This window comes from Rhamphochromis sp. 'chilingali', assembly GCF_963969265.1.
Source record: "Rhamphochromis sp. 'chilingali' genome assembly, chromosome: 9".
Classification (NCBI taxonomy): Eukaryota; Metazoa; Chordata; class Actinopteri; order Cichliformes; family Cichlidae; genus Rhamphochromis; species Rhamphochromis sp. 'chilingali'.
The window spans coordinates 35,740,787-35,756,238 of record NC_137936.1 but is presented as its reverse complement, the minus strand read 5'-3'; the positions used below and the strand labels follow the sequence as shown (position 1 = coordinate 35,756,238).

Below are 15,452 nucleotides of genomic sequence, written 5' to 3'. Positions count from 1 at the left end.
TGGTGGACCCAAAATGCAGAACTCAGACACGGAAGTGAAACTTAAGGCGCAGCTTTATTGCTGGGAAAAACCTCGTACAACTAAACTCACCAAAAGAAAACCAAAAGTCAGAACAGCGGAACCAAGGACTGAAACACTGGAAAGAAACACTAAACTGGAGCGGGAGACCAAACACTAGGAACATAGAAGCAGAACACACAGCTAGTTGAGGGTACGACGCGACACTGACACAGAGAAACACAGGGCTTAAATACACAGACGGCAGTAATCAAGGGATGAGAGACAGAAGGGGAACACACCTGGGAGAAATCACAGCTGACGAGACTGAGCACACTCACATATGACACAAACCTTCACAATAAAACAGGAAACTCAGACACATGGAACCAGGCAAGACATTGAACTAAACAGACAGATTCACAAACAGATGGGGTGACACCATAGACAGAGACAGACTCAAAGGCAGACCAAATATAACACACAGAACTCAAACAATAATAATCATCATCATAAACTAGAAAATGATAACTAAAAGCGCTGGGTCACCGACCCAGGACCATGACACAGTCAAAGCAACGGGGGACGTTTTTTCAAACTGACTGATTTGTCCAACTAATGAGTCAAAAATATTCAATTTGCTGTCGCATATAACAAAGAAAGGGGAAAAACAACTTTGGAAACTTAAAAAAGAGACGTTACGCTTAAAAATCAGTCCAGCATAAATAAATATCCAACAAAAGCATCCTGTTTGACGAACAGAGCGTCAGATAGTGTCAGCAGTCACCTCTCGGTGTAAACACTGACTGGACAACATAATCTACATGCAGTTGTGGTCAGTGCGGTTTCCAATAAAGGAGAAGCAGCTGTGCGCCGTGACGCCCGCGAGAAAACAGGGAGAGAAAGACAGAGGGGGTGGGGGGAGGAGAAGGAGAGATAGGGCGCGCGACAGATCTCATCTCTCAAAATCAGCCAGTTAGTATCACAAAACACAAGAAGCGCAGGTGATCTTCAAACGTTCCGCTGTTTGCCTCCACCTTCCAAACTGACTTTCGCACCAAACTTCCGTCAGACGTCCAGCATGAGCGGAGGCAAACACCATGGATGTGCCACATGAGGCGGACCGGAGAAACTGAAACCACCGCTCAAAGTTTGTCTGTAGAAATCACTGTGACTCCGACTAAGCAAACAAACAACTTTATCCGTGTTTTTCTCAAAAACATCACTTGTCGCCTGCCACTTGGGATTGCTTGGATTCCGCGGTGTGTCTTTATATGTTCAGCTGGGGAGACGCGTAGCTTTTCGGCGTGGTCCGCTAAAAGGAAGGTGACATGCAGGTTCTCAGCTGGACCATAGTTCTCCTGAGCCAGTGGATCCTACGGAAGGTGAGTTAACTGTCATATCGAGAAAAGGGAATTAAATGTGTGTTGGTCCACGGAGATTTGGATGATTTCGTAGAGAATCGTCTTCCTTCTTCCTTTAGAGGTTTAGTTTCCTAGAGATCACTCACCTGAGAAAATGATGCAAGCAATAACCTTTTACTATTTCCTCGTAAGAAATCGCATTTTAACTGCGTAAATCCTCCAATTAGTCTAACTTGGCTTAAAGTTATATCTTCAAAACACCAGTTTAACCACGAAACAGACAACAACACGCCTGTTTGGAGGCTTAATTTTGCTTTATTTGACTGCAGAAAGGGTATGGTGACTTTTGCCCGTCTCCAAAAGGCGCAGATTTCTGCTGTCTGAGCATTTCCCCTATTAAGAAGCCCCCTCCTTATCTAGTTATCTATTTGTGCTCTTAGCAACTTCCTCTAATTTTCCTTCTGAAGTTAAACGCGCCCGTGGCTTCTTTTATTATCTCGTCATCGCTATGGCAAAGAGTTTGTGCGCCTAGTTTGGCTGCTGCAGCTGCTGCTGTGTGTGGATGAATATGCGCGTGCACGCACACGCGTGCTCAGTCGGCTGTGCACATTATATTAGAGTTTCTTCTTTTTTATTCTTTACACTGACTGTAATAATGCACAGACTTCCACACATGACAGAGTACAATACAGTACAACAGAATACAATAGAAGGCTGGCTGTCCCAGCAGATACACAGCATCTGTGCTCAGTGTGTCTTTGGCCTTAGCTAAATAAAAGAGAATAAAAACATGACCTTTCACCATATTCTTCCTCTTCTCCCTTTTCCGTACCTGTGACTCCTTCATCTTCCTCTTCATCTTTGCTCAATTTAGTTTTTCTCCAGTTTAGATCTCTTTATCACTATAATACGCCGTTTAATGCGTCTGCAAATAGAGTTTTGGGGGTTTTTTAAAAATAAAAAACTGTGAAACTGTTTAATAATTCTTGAATTTTGACAAAACATTTTAATTTGCTTTTTTTTTTTTTTAAAGTGAAGACTGTGAAGTCTTATTAACAAGCAAATGCTGCTTGATTTAAGTGACAAAGTGTATGAAAAGATGGCAGCTGGGCGAAAAACCTTGAGTTCCAACAGATTTGCCTCGTGGCCGACAATAACCAATATTCTCTCCAAGCAAAAAAACAAAAAGTGACTCAAAAATGACTTGTCTGTTTTGCAATTTTTTTAAAGACTTTTTGCTGCTGGCAGATTGGGGTTAGGTTGTATTGTGACAGGTAAAAGCCCCTGCACTTCTTTTGAAGATTGAATGCAAATCATTTCACCTGCCAAGTAGGACCGCTAAGGCTCATCGTGAGAGTGCCACTAGATTCAAGTATTAGGATTGACTTGGTAATAGATTGAATCAACCATGCTTTTCTGTAATGTGCCATTTGAAATTGTTGCGATAGAGATGAAGGAGGACAGAATCTTGTTTGTTTTCACCAACTATGCCGTGTAGATGATACAGTGATTTGGCTGGCATAATATGACAAGTTGCCTCCTTGGGAGCACTATTAGGTTGAGGGATTAAGGAGTGACGAGCTAAAGGAGGCAGTGAAGAAGTGAAGGCAGGTGAAAAATTGGGTAAACAGCGAGGAGGCATGAGGGAAAAGACAAGTCAGCAGAAGGAAAGAGAGGGCTACGCTAACCACACCTCTAACTTAATTTGACCACCTTTAATGGTCTATTAGAGTAACTTAAAGGGCTGTTTAAGTACACGTGTAAGTGCATAAGTGAGTTTGCAAGGGAAGACGGGGAGACCGAGCGAGAGAGAATCGGAATTCTCGCAGGGTACCTTAAACTCATTTTATGGTTTTTGACAGCATTTAAAATGTAAAACCTATTTTGTAGATCATTTCCATAATATCTTTAAAATGAATTTGCTTTAATGTATTTGAATGGGTGGTTTTCATATTCATGCAAAAAAAGAAGAAGAGAGAAACCTAATAAAACAGTTGCACTTCCTTCATAATATGTCCTCTGCTGCGATATTATAATTTTTTCCACCTTGTGCTTTGAAATGATAGCTACAGTAACAGTACTACAAAAGAAGAAAAGACGTGTGAAAAGCTTCCTTGCTGTTTTATGCTCCCTGTAGAAACAATAGCATTAGCCAGCATCTCAGCCTGACAAAATCCTCTTATCTCCCCCCATAAAACAACTAGCTATATACCCCAGGGATATTTCAGAAACTGAGTTGCTTTAATTTCATTATATATAGTCCTACTTCCTTTGCAATCATGTCTCATGTATTCTGCATAGCTTTGCGTTTCCATAGTCTCCGTAAACGTGTGTGAGAAATGCAGCCGAGTATGTTTCCATGCCTCAAGTGCGTGCCTACATATTATTCACTTATTCGCGCCATTGTGGGGGAAAAAATCTGGGCTATCAGAAACAGCAGGATCAGATGATTTTCCATCAGGGATTAAAGCAGGTGGTTGGTGGTTTCCTTCCCACTTGCTGTCTTTTTGCCCATCCTTCTGGCTGTCTGCGGATCATGTGAACTGTCAAGCAGACAGGAGCCACCACTGGCCTGTAATCTGCACAAATTATACTCTCCATTTACAAAGCGATTAGATATGTAATCTGATAAAACATGATGACTGAAGCAATCACATTACTGCTGTATGTGTTGCCTCTGAAATTATTCCCTGAGATCAAAGAATTAACCTACAAAAATAGCACAGATTCATACTGTATTTTAATTTTTTTTAATTTCAGTTCTAAGACAGTTTGCTTAAGGTCAACCAATGATCCATTTTATTTAATTTGATTTCTCCTTTTTCGACAGCACCATGCCCCATTTTTGACAAACCATTACTTGTGAAATGAGTCATCCCTTGCTTGATGCAGTGAACACCTCAGGCTTTGTATTAGCCTTAAGGAGAGGGAATTTAAATGTGCGAAGATTGATGTAAAATAAAACATTACATAGATTCTGCTTTGCATAAAACCACAATCATCATTGTTTAGTTGTTGGAGTGCACGTAAGACAGTAAATGCAAGCTTGATTGTATTTTGATCATTGAATTATTGCACTGTTTTTAAAATTTTGCAGAGGTAAAGTTGGGTACTAACAACCTTAAAATCCCACTAGTGTTATGAAAACTCTAGATGATCCACTTATAACAAATGGAGGCAAGCAGCAGGCAGAAAATCACTATAATGGTGCCAAAATTTAATTACAAACAAAGTGTACAACCCTCTGTTTGGCAGACAGCTCAGATACATGTGGAGTTGCAAGAAAGGAAGCATTATGTGTGAAATTATTGATAAGGCAATGGTATTATTTTTAAGATGCATGGAAAGAGAAAGCCAGAACATGCTGCAGATTCTGGAAAGAGCTGCTGCTCTTCTCACGGCTGAACAGGCCTTTGCGGGTGTTTGCTTCTTTCCCTGTCAGAGCTTTCAGTTTCTGTTTGACATGCAGATAGAAAAGATGACCCTGGGTCAGGCTTTCAGTTACCTTTCATGCACTGTGAATTTATTTTTCCAAAGTTTTATGTAGTTTAATCCAATTTTCTTTATATAATGCAAAAATTATAACAACAGCTACCTCGACGTGCTTGCAACCTTTGAAGCCAAAGCATAACACAATCTTTAATATAATATTCAACTCTCAATGCTGATAATTATTAGTTATAGGGAAATGGATGCAAACTGCATTTCGTTGCCTTGTACCTGTGACATGTGCAATGACAATAAAGTTGAATTCTATTCTATTCTATTCTATTCTATTCTATTCTATTCTATATGTTCAGTTGCTTAAGTAAGAGTTGTGATACTGACAACAGTCATGCATGCATGTAATGAGCTTCAAATAAAGTATTCACTAAAAGTGCTCATAAAAACGAAAAAGGATCCCAATCTTTTTTATATTATTCTACTAGATTATTGTTGCGCATGCATTAGTATTTAAGCAGGATTTTACTTTTGGCCAAACCAGTTTAATCTATACAATCAGTTAGTTTAATCAGTATCAGTTAATCCTATCTTTATTAACTGATCAGTTGTAGCCTCCAACTTTAAAGTAACTACAGCTGTAAGTTATTTATAATCAAGCAAGTTGCAAAAAATGGAAATACTACAGTGCAAGTGAATCACAGAACAGCCCTGAAGTGAAAATACTCAGTTATATATCACTATCACAAGGGTTTATTTTCATGTAATTCTGATTTTACTTCACAATTTCTATTTTTGTGTTGCTTCATGTAATGGTAGTGTCATCACAGCTGGTGAATTTGCATTCAAACTTTGTAATACAAGATTTCTAAGACTTAATTAATTTTGCTGGTTCTATATTTTCTGCCAGTTTTAATTCTGAGGATAAAAGTATGGTCATGCTGCTAGTAGTTGATGCTATTTCTAAACGCTCTAAGTTACCCAAGAATAAAAACACCAGGGGGAACTGATCCAGGTGAATTTCCTTAAATTCATATATACAACAAAAGCACGGGTCTTAAAAGGCCCAGGTTTTGTGTAAGTGTGAAAAAATCTAGTATGGAAGCTGTTGTTGATGTATATTGGGCTGTAAATGGCACGTCAGCTCATTTCCTTACTTCATTCTGCCAGTCTGAAGCAGAACATGCAAACAGACTTTTTCAGTTGAAGAGAAATATCAGGGAAGCAAAATTCAGGGTTCCCTTAAAGTTCTAAAAACTATTTTTAAATAAATTTTAAATATGAATATTTTGCATGTGTCAGTCCTCTTTTACATGTCCTGTTTTACACCTACTTAAAACCAAACTATATTTGTGTTACTTTGTGAATTAAACACATTTTCAAAATTCACAGTTTTTTTTAATAGTTATTAAACTCTCACTCTGATTGACACCATCATAGTACAATCTGTTCAACGATCAGTAACAAGGTAAAAAGGTTTAGTCATTAAGAGTGAAAAACTGTGAATACGTTGGAGTGCTATTTGAATGAAACGTGAAACAATTTTCCTTTTTGTTTAGTTGTTGCTCATTTTTTCTATTGTAGGTGAAACATTTAAAAAATTTTGCCTCATCATTATCAGTAAAATGATCAGTACCATGCAGTCGTGTATCACTTTACTGCATTGATGGTGCTAATTCTGTTAGCACTGTTAGCTTTTCTCTGCAGAAAAGAGAGAGGAAGAAAATAATATAGCATGTAGGTATTGGTAATTAAATACAAATAAAGCTAAACTTTAATTATTAATAAAGTGGAACACATTTTCAGTCATATTTTAACAAATTGATAAGTTAATAAATAAAAAAACAATTAAAAACACATAAAATGAGCTGAAAAATGTACATTTTATATGCTGCATCTTGAACCAAATGCTGGCGTATTAGGCTGACCGGTTTCCTTAAAGCTAAAAATACCAGCAAAGTGAAAATCCAGAACCCATCACCTGAAATATTTGAACGTTTATAAGACTAATTCATGCTGATGCAGTGACGTTAGTTGGGCTGTTTGTGTGTTCTTGTATCAAATTGAGGGCTTGTGCAACAACTGCACGTGTAAACTCGCTAAAATCATTGGTTCACCCTTTTAACAGTACCATCCCCTGTAAAGGATCAGATGAAATTTAACTTAACTCTTAGTGTTTATTCCATGTCTGCTGTTTTCTATAAATATTCCAGAAAAACAAAATTTTAATTAAATTAACTAGGACAAGCTACTTATAGTAAGAAACAAAAGCAGTTTTGCATGAAATATGCCGGTTTCTCTGTTGAATTTTGCAAACTAGCCCGCAGCTGTCAGAGGAGTCTTGCTTTGGTTTAGACTGACTGGGCTGTGAGTGCCAGATGGTGGGCTTTCACATTACTGCAAATAACACTGGCAATCGGTTGAAGCTTTTATGTTGGAAAGAAACACATGGAAATCAGAGCGGCAGAAGCAGACAACTTGAATAAATTCCCCTTTTCGTGTCTCGTCTGGTCTCTATTGGTGCTTCAGGAAGCTCAAGTTAATAGAAAATGGTAAACACAATGTCTTTCGTTTAGTAACAGTTTAAAGCATCATGGGAGATATGGCAAAATGTGTTTTCATTGGTTTAATGTTTGGTGATTCATCTTTACTGGCTCAATGAAACATATCTTACTGTGTTCCTGTGTCAATCTGAATTCAGCAAATGAGAGTTTAATAACTGAAAAAGGCTTTAGTGCTGCTGATTGCATGTACAGTTTTCTCTTTCATAAAACACTAATGGGGAGTTTGGGGAGTTTATTCACTAATGATTCACATCATTCTTTTGTATATAACATCATAATCTGCAAATTAACACAGTTGTTAAAAATACTGTCCTTAAATTATAGAAACTGTGTTGTAGGGTGTATTTATGTAAAACACACACACACACACACACACACACACACACACACACACACACACACACACACACACACACACACACACACACACACACACAAGACCATTCAGTTACTAGTAAAAAAAACATGAAGTTAAAATAGGTTGAAAAATGAAAATTAATAAAATGTTATTTATATTGCATATTTAAGGAAAAAAAATAGCAAAAATACTTTAAAACAAAGCTTAATAAGATGAGTTTTAGTTGGTTTTTAAATAGGCTGTCATTTTAAAATAAAATGCTATAGAGATGATTTTTGCTACCTCATAAATTTAATAGACACAGCAGGACACAAGCGGTTTTAATGTGTCAAATTACAAGTTCAGTGCAGTACATATACTTTACATATAGGTTAGACTGGCGCATCCATTGATTCAGAGTGGTATGTGTACTTGCATTCTAACTATATCCAAAATGAAGGTTGACATATAACATGGATTAGAGTAGCAAAGGCATTCCTTTATTCATTCAGACCCTGGTGAGACAAACACACAGCAAGCCAGTAAGTGTTCCAACCAACATGTCACAGTGTAAGCTTTAAAATTAGCACAAAACATCCCTGACCTGTTGCTGGAAAAGTGAGTTCTTGAGCTTCAGTGAAAACGCGGCCAAACAGAGAGAGGCAGAACACTGGGCTGCACATCAGACCATGCGACCCAGGTTTCACTGCCAGGATAATCTGGAAAAGAAGGCCTGTGGACAGCTGCTGCCTTAGCCTCAAGAGGGTCTCACGTCTCCCGGCCCAAGCTACCGTCCAGCCTCCGATGCTGATCTTTGTGTAACTGCCAGCTTGAGTGGTGGAGGATGTGGCAATAATGGAGATAGCTAGAGGTTTTTGGTATGAAACTGTGTTTCTTGTTCTATTTTCTGTCATTATCATTTTTGTTTTCTCACAGCCTTTTATAGTGGCTCAAAGTTTGTTTGGTCTGTATCTCTCGAGTGAAGGTGAGAAGGATGAGGGCAGAGCGGGCAAAGCACATATGGAGGTCCGGGTCAAGATAACCACACCTGAACTGTCTTGAACTGATCTCTAGGCACACTGCAGAACACACACTCACACAGCATTTTAATGCATCCCCGCCTATCTCAATGGAAGGTCTACCATTATTACAATAGTACTGTGTATGACTCACCAAGTCATATAGAGCAACAGTGGAAAATTGCTCCTCCAGAGGAGTTGGTTGGTAGCTTAGAAAAAAGGGGGTGGGGGGGTTCTGAGGAGCTGATAACATCAATTTGAAAATATGCCTCGTAATCTGTTGGCTGTAAATATGTGCGACACAGACGTGCATGCAAAGAATGGACCTGCGATAAAATGAATTATCCCCAAACACTCGCATTTACAGCTGAGAGATGAAATTAAGGAATGCAGGGAATAAGGCTTCGTGATTGTTCCGTGTTGTCATCACCAACGTGGGCTTACACAAAGCTTATTTATCACACAGCAATTACCACTGAGGTGTTACAGCTATGATGGCAGGGAGGAGAAAATGAACACTTAGCTGACGCCGATAAAGGGACACTACAGCTGGGTGTGTCGTGACCCTGTAACGCATCTGCCAAGAGGGCAGACATCCATCACTGCGTGGTGTCCTGACCAGAGGAGAAGGGCAGCTGGAACTCCATCACTTTATCCATCACCTCCTTTTTTTCTAATGGCAACTTTAATTCAGAGTGAGACCCTAAACGTTTGAGTGCATTCTTTTAAATATTCAGGTTGATTTATTTAGGAGTTGCTTTTTTTCTGGTGCACTTTAAACATGCTGTCTGGTCAGGTATATATTCTAATTATTTCGCAGTTTAAAACATCTCCCAGTTTTATGACGGGTTATAAAGACAAAGTCTTTGTTTGTCTTGCTTGTTTTTAGCCATGCTAGCAGTCAATCCACCACTTTGCTGCAAACTAAAATATCTCAGCAACTATTAGATGGATTGCTATGACATTTCGTACAGACATTTGTGGTCCCGATAGGATGTATCTTAAAGACTTTGTTGATCCCCTGACCTTTCTTTAAGCACTGTCATGAGGCTGACATTTTCCTTTTTAATGCAATATCTCAACTATAGGATGGATTACCATGAAAGACACACACTAATATCATTATAAAGATGAAATATTATCACTTTGGTGACTATATAACGTCCTTTAAAGCTCCACATCAGGTCAATAAGTTATTTTGATCAACGCTTTGAATTATGACCAGGTGAAACTAGTCCCAACTGTGTCTTGTATTTATAGTGAGAAAAAGCATGTTGCTAATATTCTAACATGGAAATAGTCAATATTTTAGCTTTGAAGCATCATAATCTTATTGTTGTATAAGTTAAACCCATAGATACAAAAGATGGATTTAAATCAGAAACGTTCTTTTTAATGGTCAGCAGGGGGCGACTCTACTGGTTGCAAAAAGATGCTTGGTTGTAAAGAAAGCTACAGGAAAACGACCCTTAGTTCTTTCAGTCAATGACCTCACTAAACGCTTTGCTGATGAGTTTATCAGTGATTGATGCATATTTTTGTTTGTTTGCTGTAATGTATTCTGCTGTTGTTTTTCCTGAATCTCCGCTGGGGTTTAGTTGTTGTTGCCCTCTTTTGCGTGACTTAATAAAATAAAGCAGCAGAGGGAGATTCTAGGTGAAGTGGTCAGCCCTACTTTGGATTGGTCTACTCGCGTTGCTCCACTTTGAGAGGTCCCCAGCCATCTTTGTGATGTGAGCAGCGTGTTAATCTCTCTCTCCCTCGCTCTCTTTTTCCTGGCTGCAAGGAGCAGAGTCGAGCTTTGGAAATAGATCACATCAGAAGGGACGCTTGGCTCCTGATGATGGGCACTGTGTTTGTTTCATACATGCATGATGAGTAGCTCAGCTCTCGGCGGGGGCCACCAGTTATGGCATAACGCTCAGCTCCCCCTGGGAGAAAACACATGCTGTGCTTCATACTTTTGCTATTTGATACAGCAGTGTGTGTTCACGTGTGTTTACTGGTGCGAGAAACAACCATGTGAACTGAACCCGAGCTCACACGGAGCAATGAGACAACACGCAGAATCTTAAGACGATGACAGATTGTGCAAGTGTGTGTGTGTCATTGTGTGGCGGTTTGCATGCACAATTTCCAACTACCTTTATTAATACACTAAACAAGCACTTTAGTGGGAACACCTGTGCTGCATTATGCAATGACAGTTTACAATCAGGTCTTATACATTTTCAGAAACGTGATAATTCTAGGTTGTGCTTATTATTAAGGTCATAAAGGGTGGACGTGGACTTTCATTGAAAAGTATTGCGTATAGTTTGCTCCTCTTGCAATCTCTTGTGAAGTGAACAAAATATCTATATAATGCAGCTGAGTGCTCGCAAAGTCTGCACCTTATTTTTCCACCTTTTTTTATACATGTGCAAAATATTTGTTTATGAATATCACGCACCTGTAGCAGTTAGGTGGTATGATTGAGCCCTGGGTATTCACAGCATCTTATGATTAATAGTAACACACCTGGGGGAGATATATAGAATAGGATTTTGTAATGAAATATTAAAGCGTAATCCAAGCGACACCAAATATCATAACTCATGGTGCAGATGGCAGAGAATGCTCAGGGTCAGCTCAGTGTGAGGACCCTGCCTCACGTGAGACCGTGGAGGAGGGATTCGTTTTTTATCATTTTTTTAATATCGCAAGCACAGCTTGTAATGCATTAATTCAGACAAGCATTGAATTTATTGGAGAAGGGAGGGAGGATGAGATGGGGGAAAAAGACATAGGTAACCCAGCTGGATTGGTGACTCTTTTGGTAAGCCTCAGTATGCATCGAGACTCACAGTATCTTAATAAATAAAAGATCACGCAGCGGACATATGAAGGGTTTCATGTTATGTTTTTTAAGCAGATGTGTAATAATATAGTCTTGTCATCTTGCATTCTTTTTTTAGTCTGTGCAGGATTTCAGAAGCTACACAGGATGTATTATTCGATACACTTTCACGTTTTTGTTTGTTTTTTGTTCTTTGGGGTTTTTATTTTTATTTGTTTCCTGCACATTGTTCTCCCATGTCAAAACTTTCTTTATATATTGTTCCCTGGACTCAAGCTTAATGGAGAGTGGTCAGGAGATTTCAGTGGAGAAGCGAGCACTCCGCAAAGACCATTTGGTCACAGATCCCTCGCGCCTCGCACAGTCCATTTCCCTGTCTTTCGCTCTGGCTGTCTTTCATCTTACAGCTCTCTCACCTGCACCTGTCAAAACCTTCACAATTGAGCTTCTATCTTCCACTTCATTGTGCCATTTCTCCTCTTGCAAGCTCTTTCCACTTCCTTGTCTTCCCTGCTCCAACACCTTGATACTGGTCATGCCCGGCCTGCGACTAATTTTCCCAGTGTGTCTGATTAAAACGTAGCCATGGAAGAAATAAAATATGTCGAGAGAATTTCATAGTTTTGGCTTCCAGGTTCTCGTGTTCTGATATTTTTGTGCTAGGGAGACAAAATTTGGCCTTTACTTTTTCCTTTTTCCTCTCCTGGTGGTTTTTGGCTTCAGTCACCACTTTTTTCTCTGTGTGTTTCTGGATCGAGACGTGGCAGTTCTTGCTGCTGAATTATATAAAATCTCTGCTTGGTTTTTAGTTAATTAGCCCGAGCAACGAAGAAGCAGGGGGCACGGGGAGATTGATGGCAAGAGGAAAGAAATGGTCTGTGTGGAGGCGGCGAGGGTAGACTTTCCCTCCTTTAACTTAGTCCAAGTTGGCCCAAAGGAGGCTGCTGTGGAGGGAGTCTAGGTCAGGGGTAAAGAAGGAGAGGAGTGAAGAGCAAACTGAACTTGAGGCTGTGTGGGCAGAAGGAAACATCAGAAAAACATCTCACATCTTAACTGCCCTCACAAAATTGTAATATACTCCTTATGCAGAGCTTAACTGTCAGCATGTGTTGGAGGACCTTGACATGCATTTTACCACTCTGTGCTTTTAATGCTATTATAGGTTCTGAACGAGAGAACGATGCATAATGTAGCTCTGAGTGAGGAAGTAACCTCGTAGAACCAGTCAGCACATATTGTTCTCATAAAGCTTGTGGTATGTTTGTTTTCGCTATTAGCTGGGGTGCAACATTTTCTTGGTAAGAATAAAATCCACTTTTAAAAATGCCTGAGAGGAGAAATGCCTGACACAGTAGGCTGCGATTATTTCTTCATTAATCTGAAGTTAATTGCAGACATCTTGAATTTGTGTATCTGGAATGATCGCTAGATTTTTTTTTCCAGGAAAAATTGCATGGGCATCAGCTTTATAGTGCGTGCCTTTTGACTTCTTTAGCGGTTCCTACACATTTTCATCCCGGGCTGTAATATATTGCTGTCCTGTCCCCTCTGTTATGTGCAAAATGTCCTTTGGCATTGATGCTTAGACACACAGCCCACTGCAATATTAGTGGCCAGAGATAATGGTTCTATTTTAGAGACCTGCAACGTTCACCTTTGGATGTTGGAGGGAAGGTACTGGCATAAGTAGGAGGTTTGTCAACCAGGAAACAGATGTTTTTTATCATGTTTTAATGTGTTTTTTTTTTATTTATATATTTATATATTTAAAAATTTTACCTTCTAATGTCACTCCATTTTTTTTCCTTTGTGCTTTGGCTTCCATTTGCCGGTTAGTTTTAGGCACTAAGAACTAATTGGTTGGGTTTGAGAAAAAAACTGGACCTCTTATGAATAAATGAACCACGCCGGCAGCTTTGACAAAACTGCTTTACTTTACAGAATAACAATGGACTGGTATTTCTAAAGCAGGGGTATTCAATCTAATTTAAGTAGATCCAGTCAGAGAAAATTTTCTCAAACAAATGTCTGGAATATCATTCATGTCCTTTTATATTTATGTATATTTATATTTATACGTTTATCTCTATATTTATTTATCTTAATATTTATCTATCAATATCTCTTTTTCTACACTCAGTTTATATGAGTGTTTGATGTTTGTTGTATATTTGCTGCTATGACAACTCAGTTTCTCTCTGGGATTAATAAAGTTTCTCCGATTCCTATTCAGTGGCTCTTCTGTGTACATACATTACAATGACAACAATAAAGAAAAAGGAAAACACTGCACCAATTAAAATAACTCTACTGTAAATATGAAAAAAATAGAAATGTTCCGTCAAAATCAAATAATAGTTCTGTGTTTGTAAACGTGGGCCTCTGGGTACAGCTCTAAGTTCTAAGGTAATAAGAGATGTTATTTAAATTTTGCTGAGTCGTAAATGTTTTAGCAGATTATCTTTCATGTAAATCCTTTAAATCTTTGTGATGTTTAAAGGCTTATATAGGAAACTGTCCAGTCGTATTACACCAGACTACGCTGGTTGATAAGCACTTAAAATATCCATGCTTTACACTGTAATATTAAAAGCAACCTTTTGTATAACCACAAAAGGTCAGTATATTTAAACAAACATGGATAAAGCTCCTAATGGGAATAAATGTTCCAGGACAGTTATCAACTTGCAGGGAGACTGGTTTTTCATCATAATCAATTAGTTCCTACAAAATCACAATTGTTCCCCATCAGTAATCAAGTGTCTGAGCATATAAACTTACCAAACCTAACACATAAGTGATATATTAAGAATAACAGCAATGCTATTGTTGTCCACATTAGCTGTGCAACTTGCTAATGTGCTTTCCTGTTGTCATAGGAATGTTGCTATAAAAAAATGAACACACTTTATTTATGTTTAGCAGAGCTTTGACACTTTTGCTCACTTGTGCAGCCAGTAAGAGATAATTTGGTGCACTTGACTCATCAATGAGACATTGTGAAGTTAACCGAAGCAGCTCTAGGAAGTAGATATAAATACACATGCTTTGTTTTAGGCCAGCTTGGCAGGACTTATGCTAAATGTTTTACACGGTGACGTAGATAAGCAATGAGAGGAATCTCTGGCCTGCCAAAACGTTTACTGTAGGTGTTTTCTGTGGGAGAGAATAACTGCATGGACTTTGTGCTTTGTAACACTGCAGACATTTGACATGCTGAAACAGCTTGATATGTCTGCTTTAACACTAGAACCAATTAGGTGACAACAAACACATCAACACTTTTAGATTTAGATTCAGTAGAGGGAACCTCAGATTCTGGCATTAATGGAAGCAAGTGGGACTGCAGCACCCATCACTCACAGCTGGAGCAAAACCACTCATAAAGAAAATCTCGTTTCTTCTGTTTCCTGATCAAAAAGGTGCAGATGGAACCAGTTTCCTAAAGCCTCAGTTCACTCTGCTCAGCGGATGTCACCCTCCCCTCAGCAAACACTTGGACAAACCCCAACCTGCTTGTAGCGACATGACCAGTCAGTGACAGTGACATAATATGGCACCTAGAGAACCAGACAGACAGAGAATGAGTTCTAGAAAGTGATAGAGAGACAAATGAAGAAACAGAATCATATGTCCCACCAGTGAGAGGCTGGGCATCTCTCTGCAGAGAGCTGTGCTTCAATAAGTTCAGCTGAGGAGAGCATGAACAATACGATGCAGCAACAACAAGGAGAACAACAGCAGGATGCTATCCCTGAAGGACCGAGCAGGAGATTGCTGACCATACTCTTCTTTCTCTGCCTCTGACTTTGGGAAAATAAGTTGCAAACAGCATAACCTTAAACTCCCAGTGCATGTCTGCTGTAGGGAAATATGTTGCATCATAGAATG

The 15,452-nt window shown here is 39.0% G+C and overlaps 1 protein-coding gene across 1 annotated transcript in view; it reads left to right on the top strand.

The window, feature by feature from the left end:
• The first annotated feature begins 926 nt into the window (after nt 1-926).
• Nucleotides 927-15,452, top strand: part of nxph4 (neurexophilin 4) — a 46,510-nt gene continuing 31,984 nt past the window's right edge. Inside the window, exon 1 of the mRNA XM_080892122.1 lies at nt 927-1,382. Coding sequence (XP_080748248.1) covers nt 1,329-1,382 — 54 coding nt within the window. The 5' untranslated portion in view covers nt 927-1,328. The remainder of the gene's footprint in view (nt 1,383-15,452) is intronic.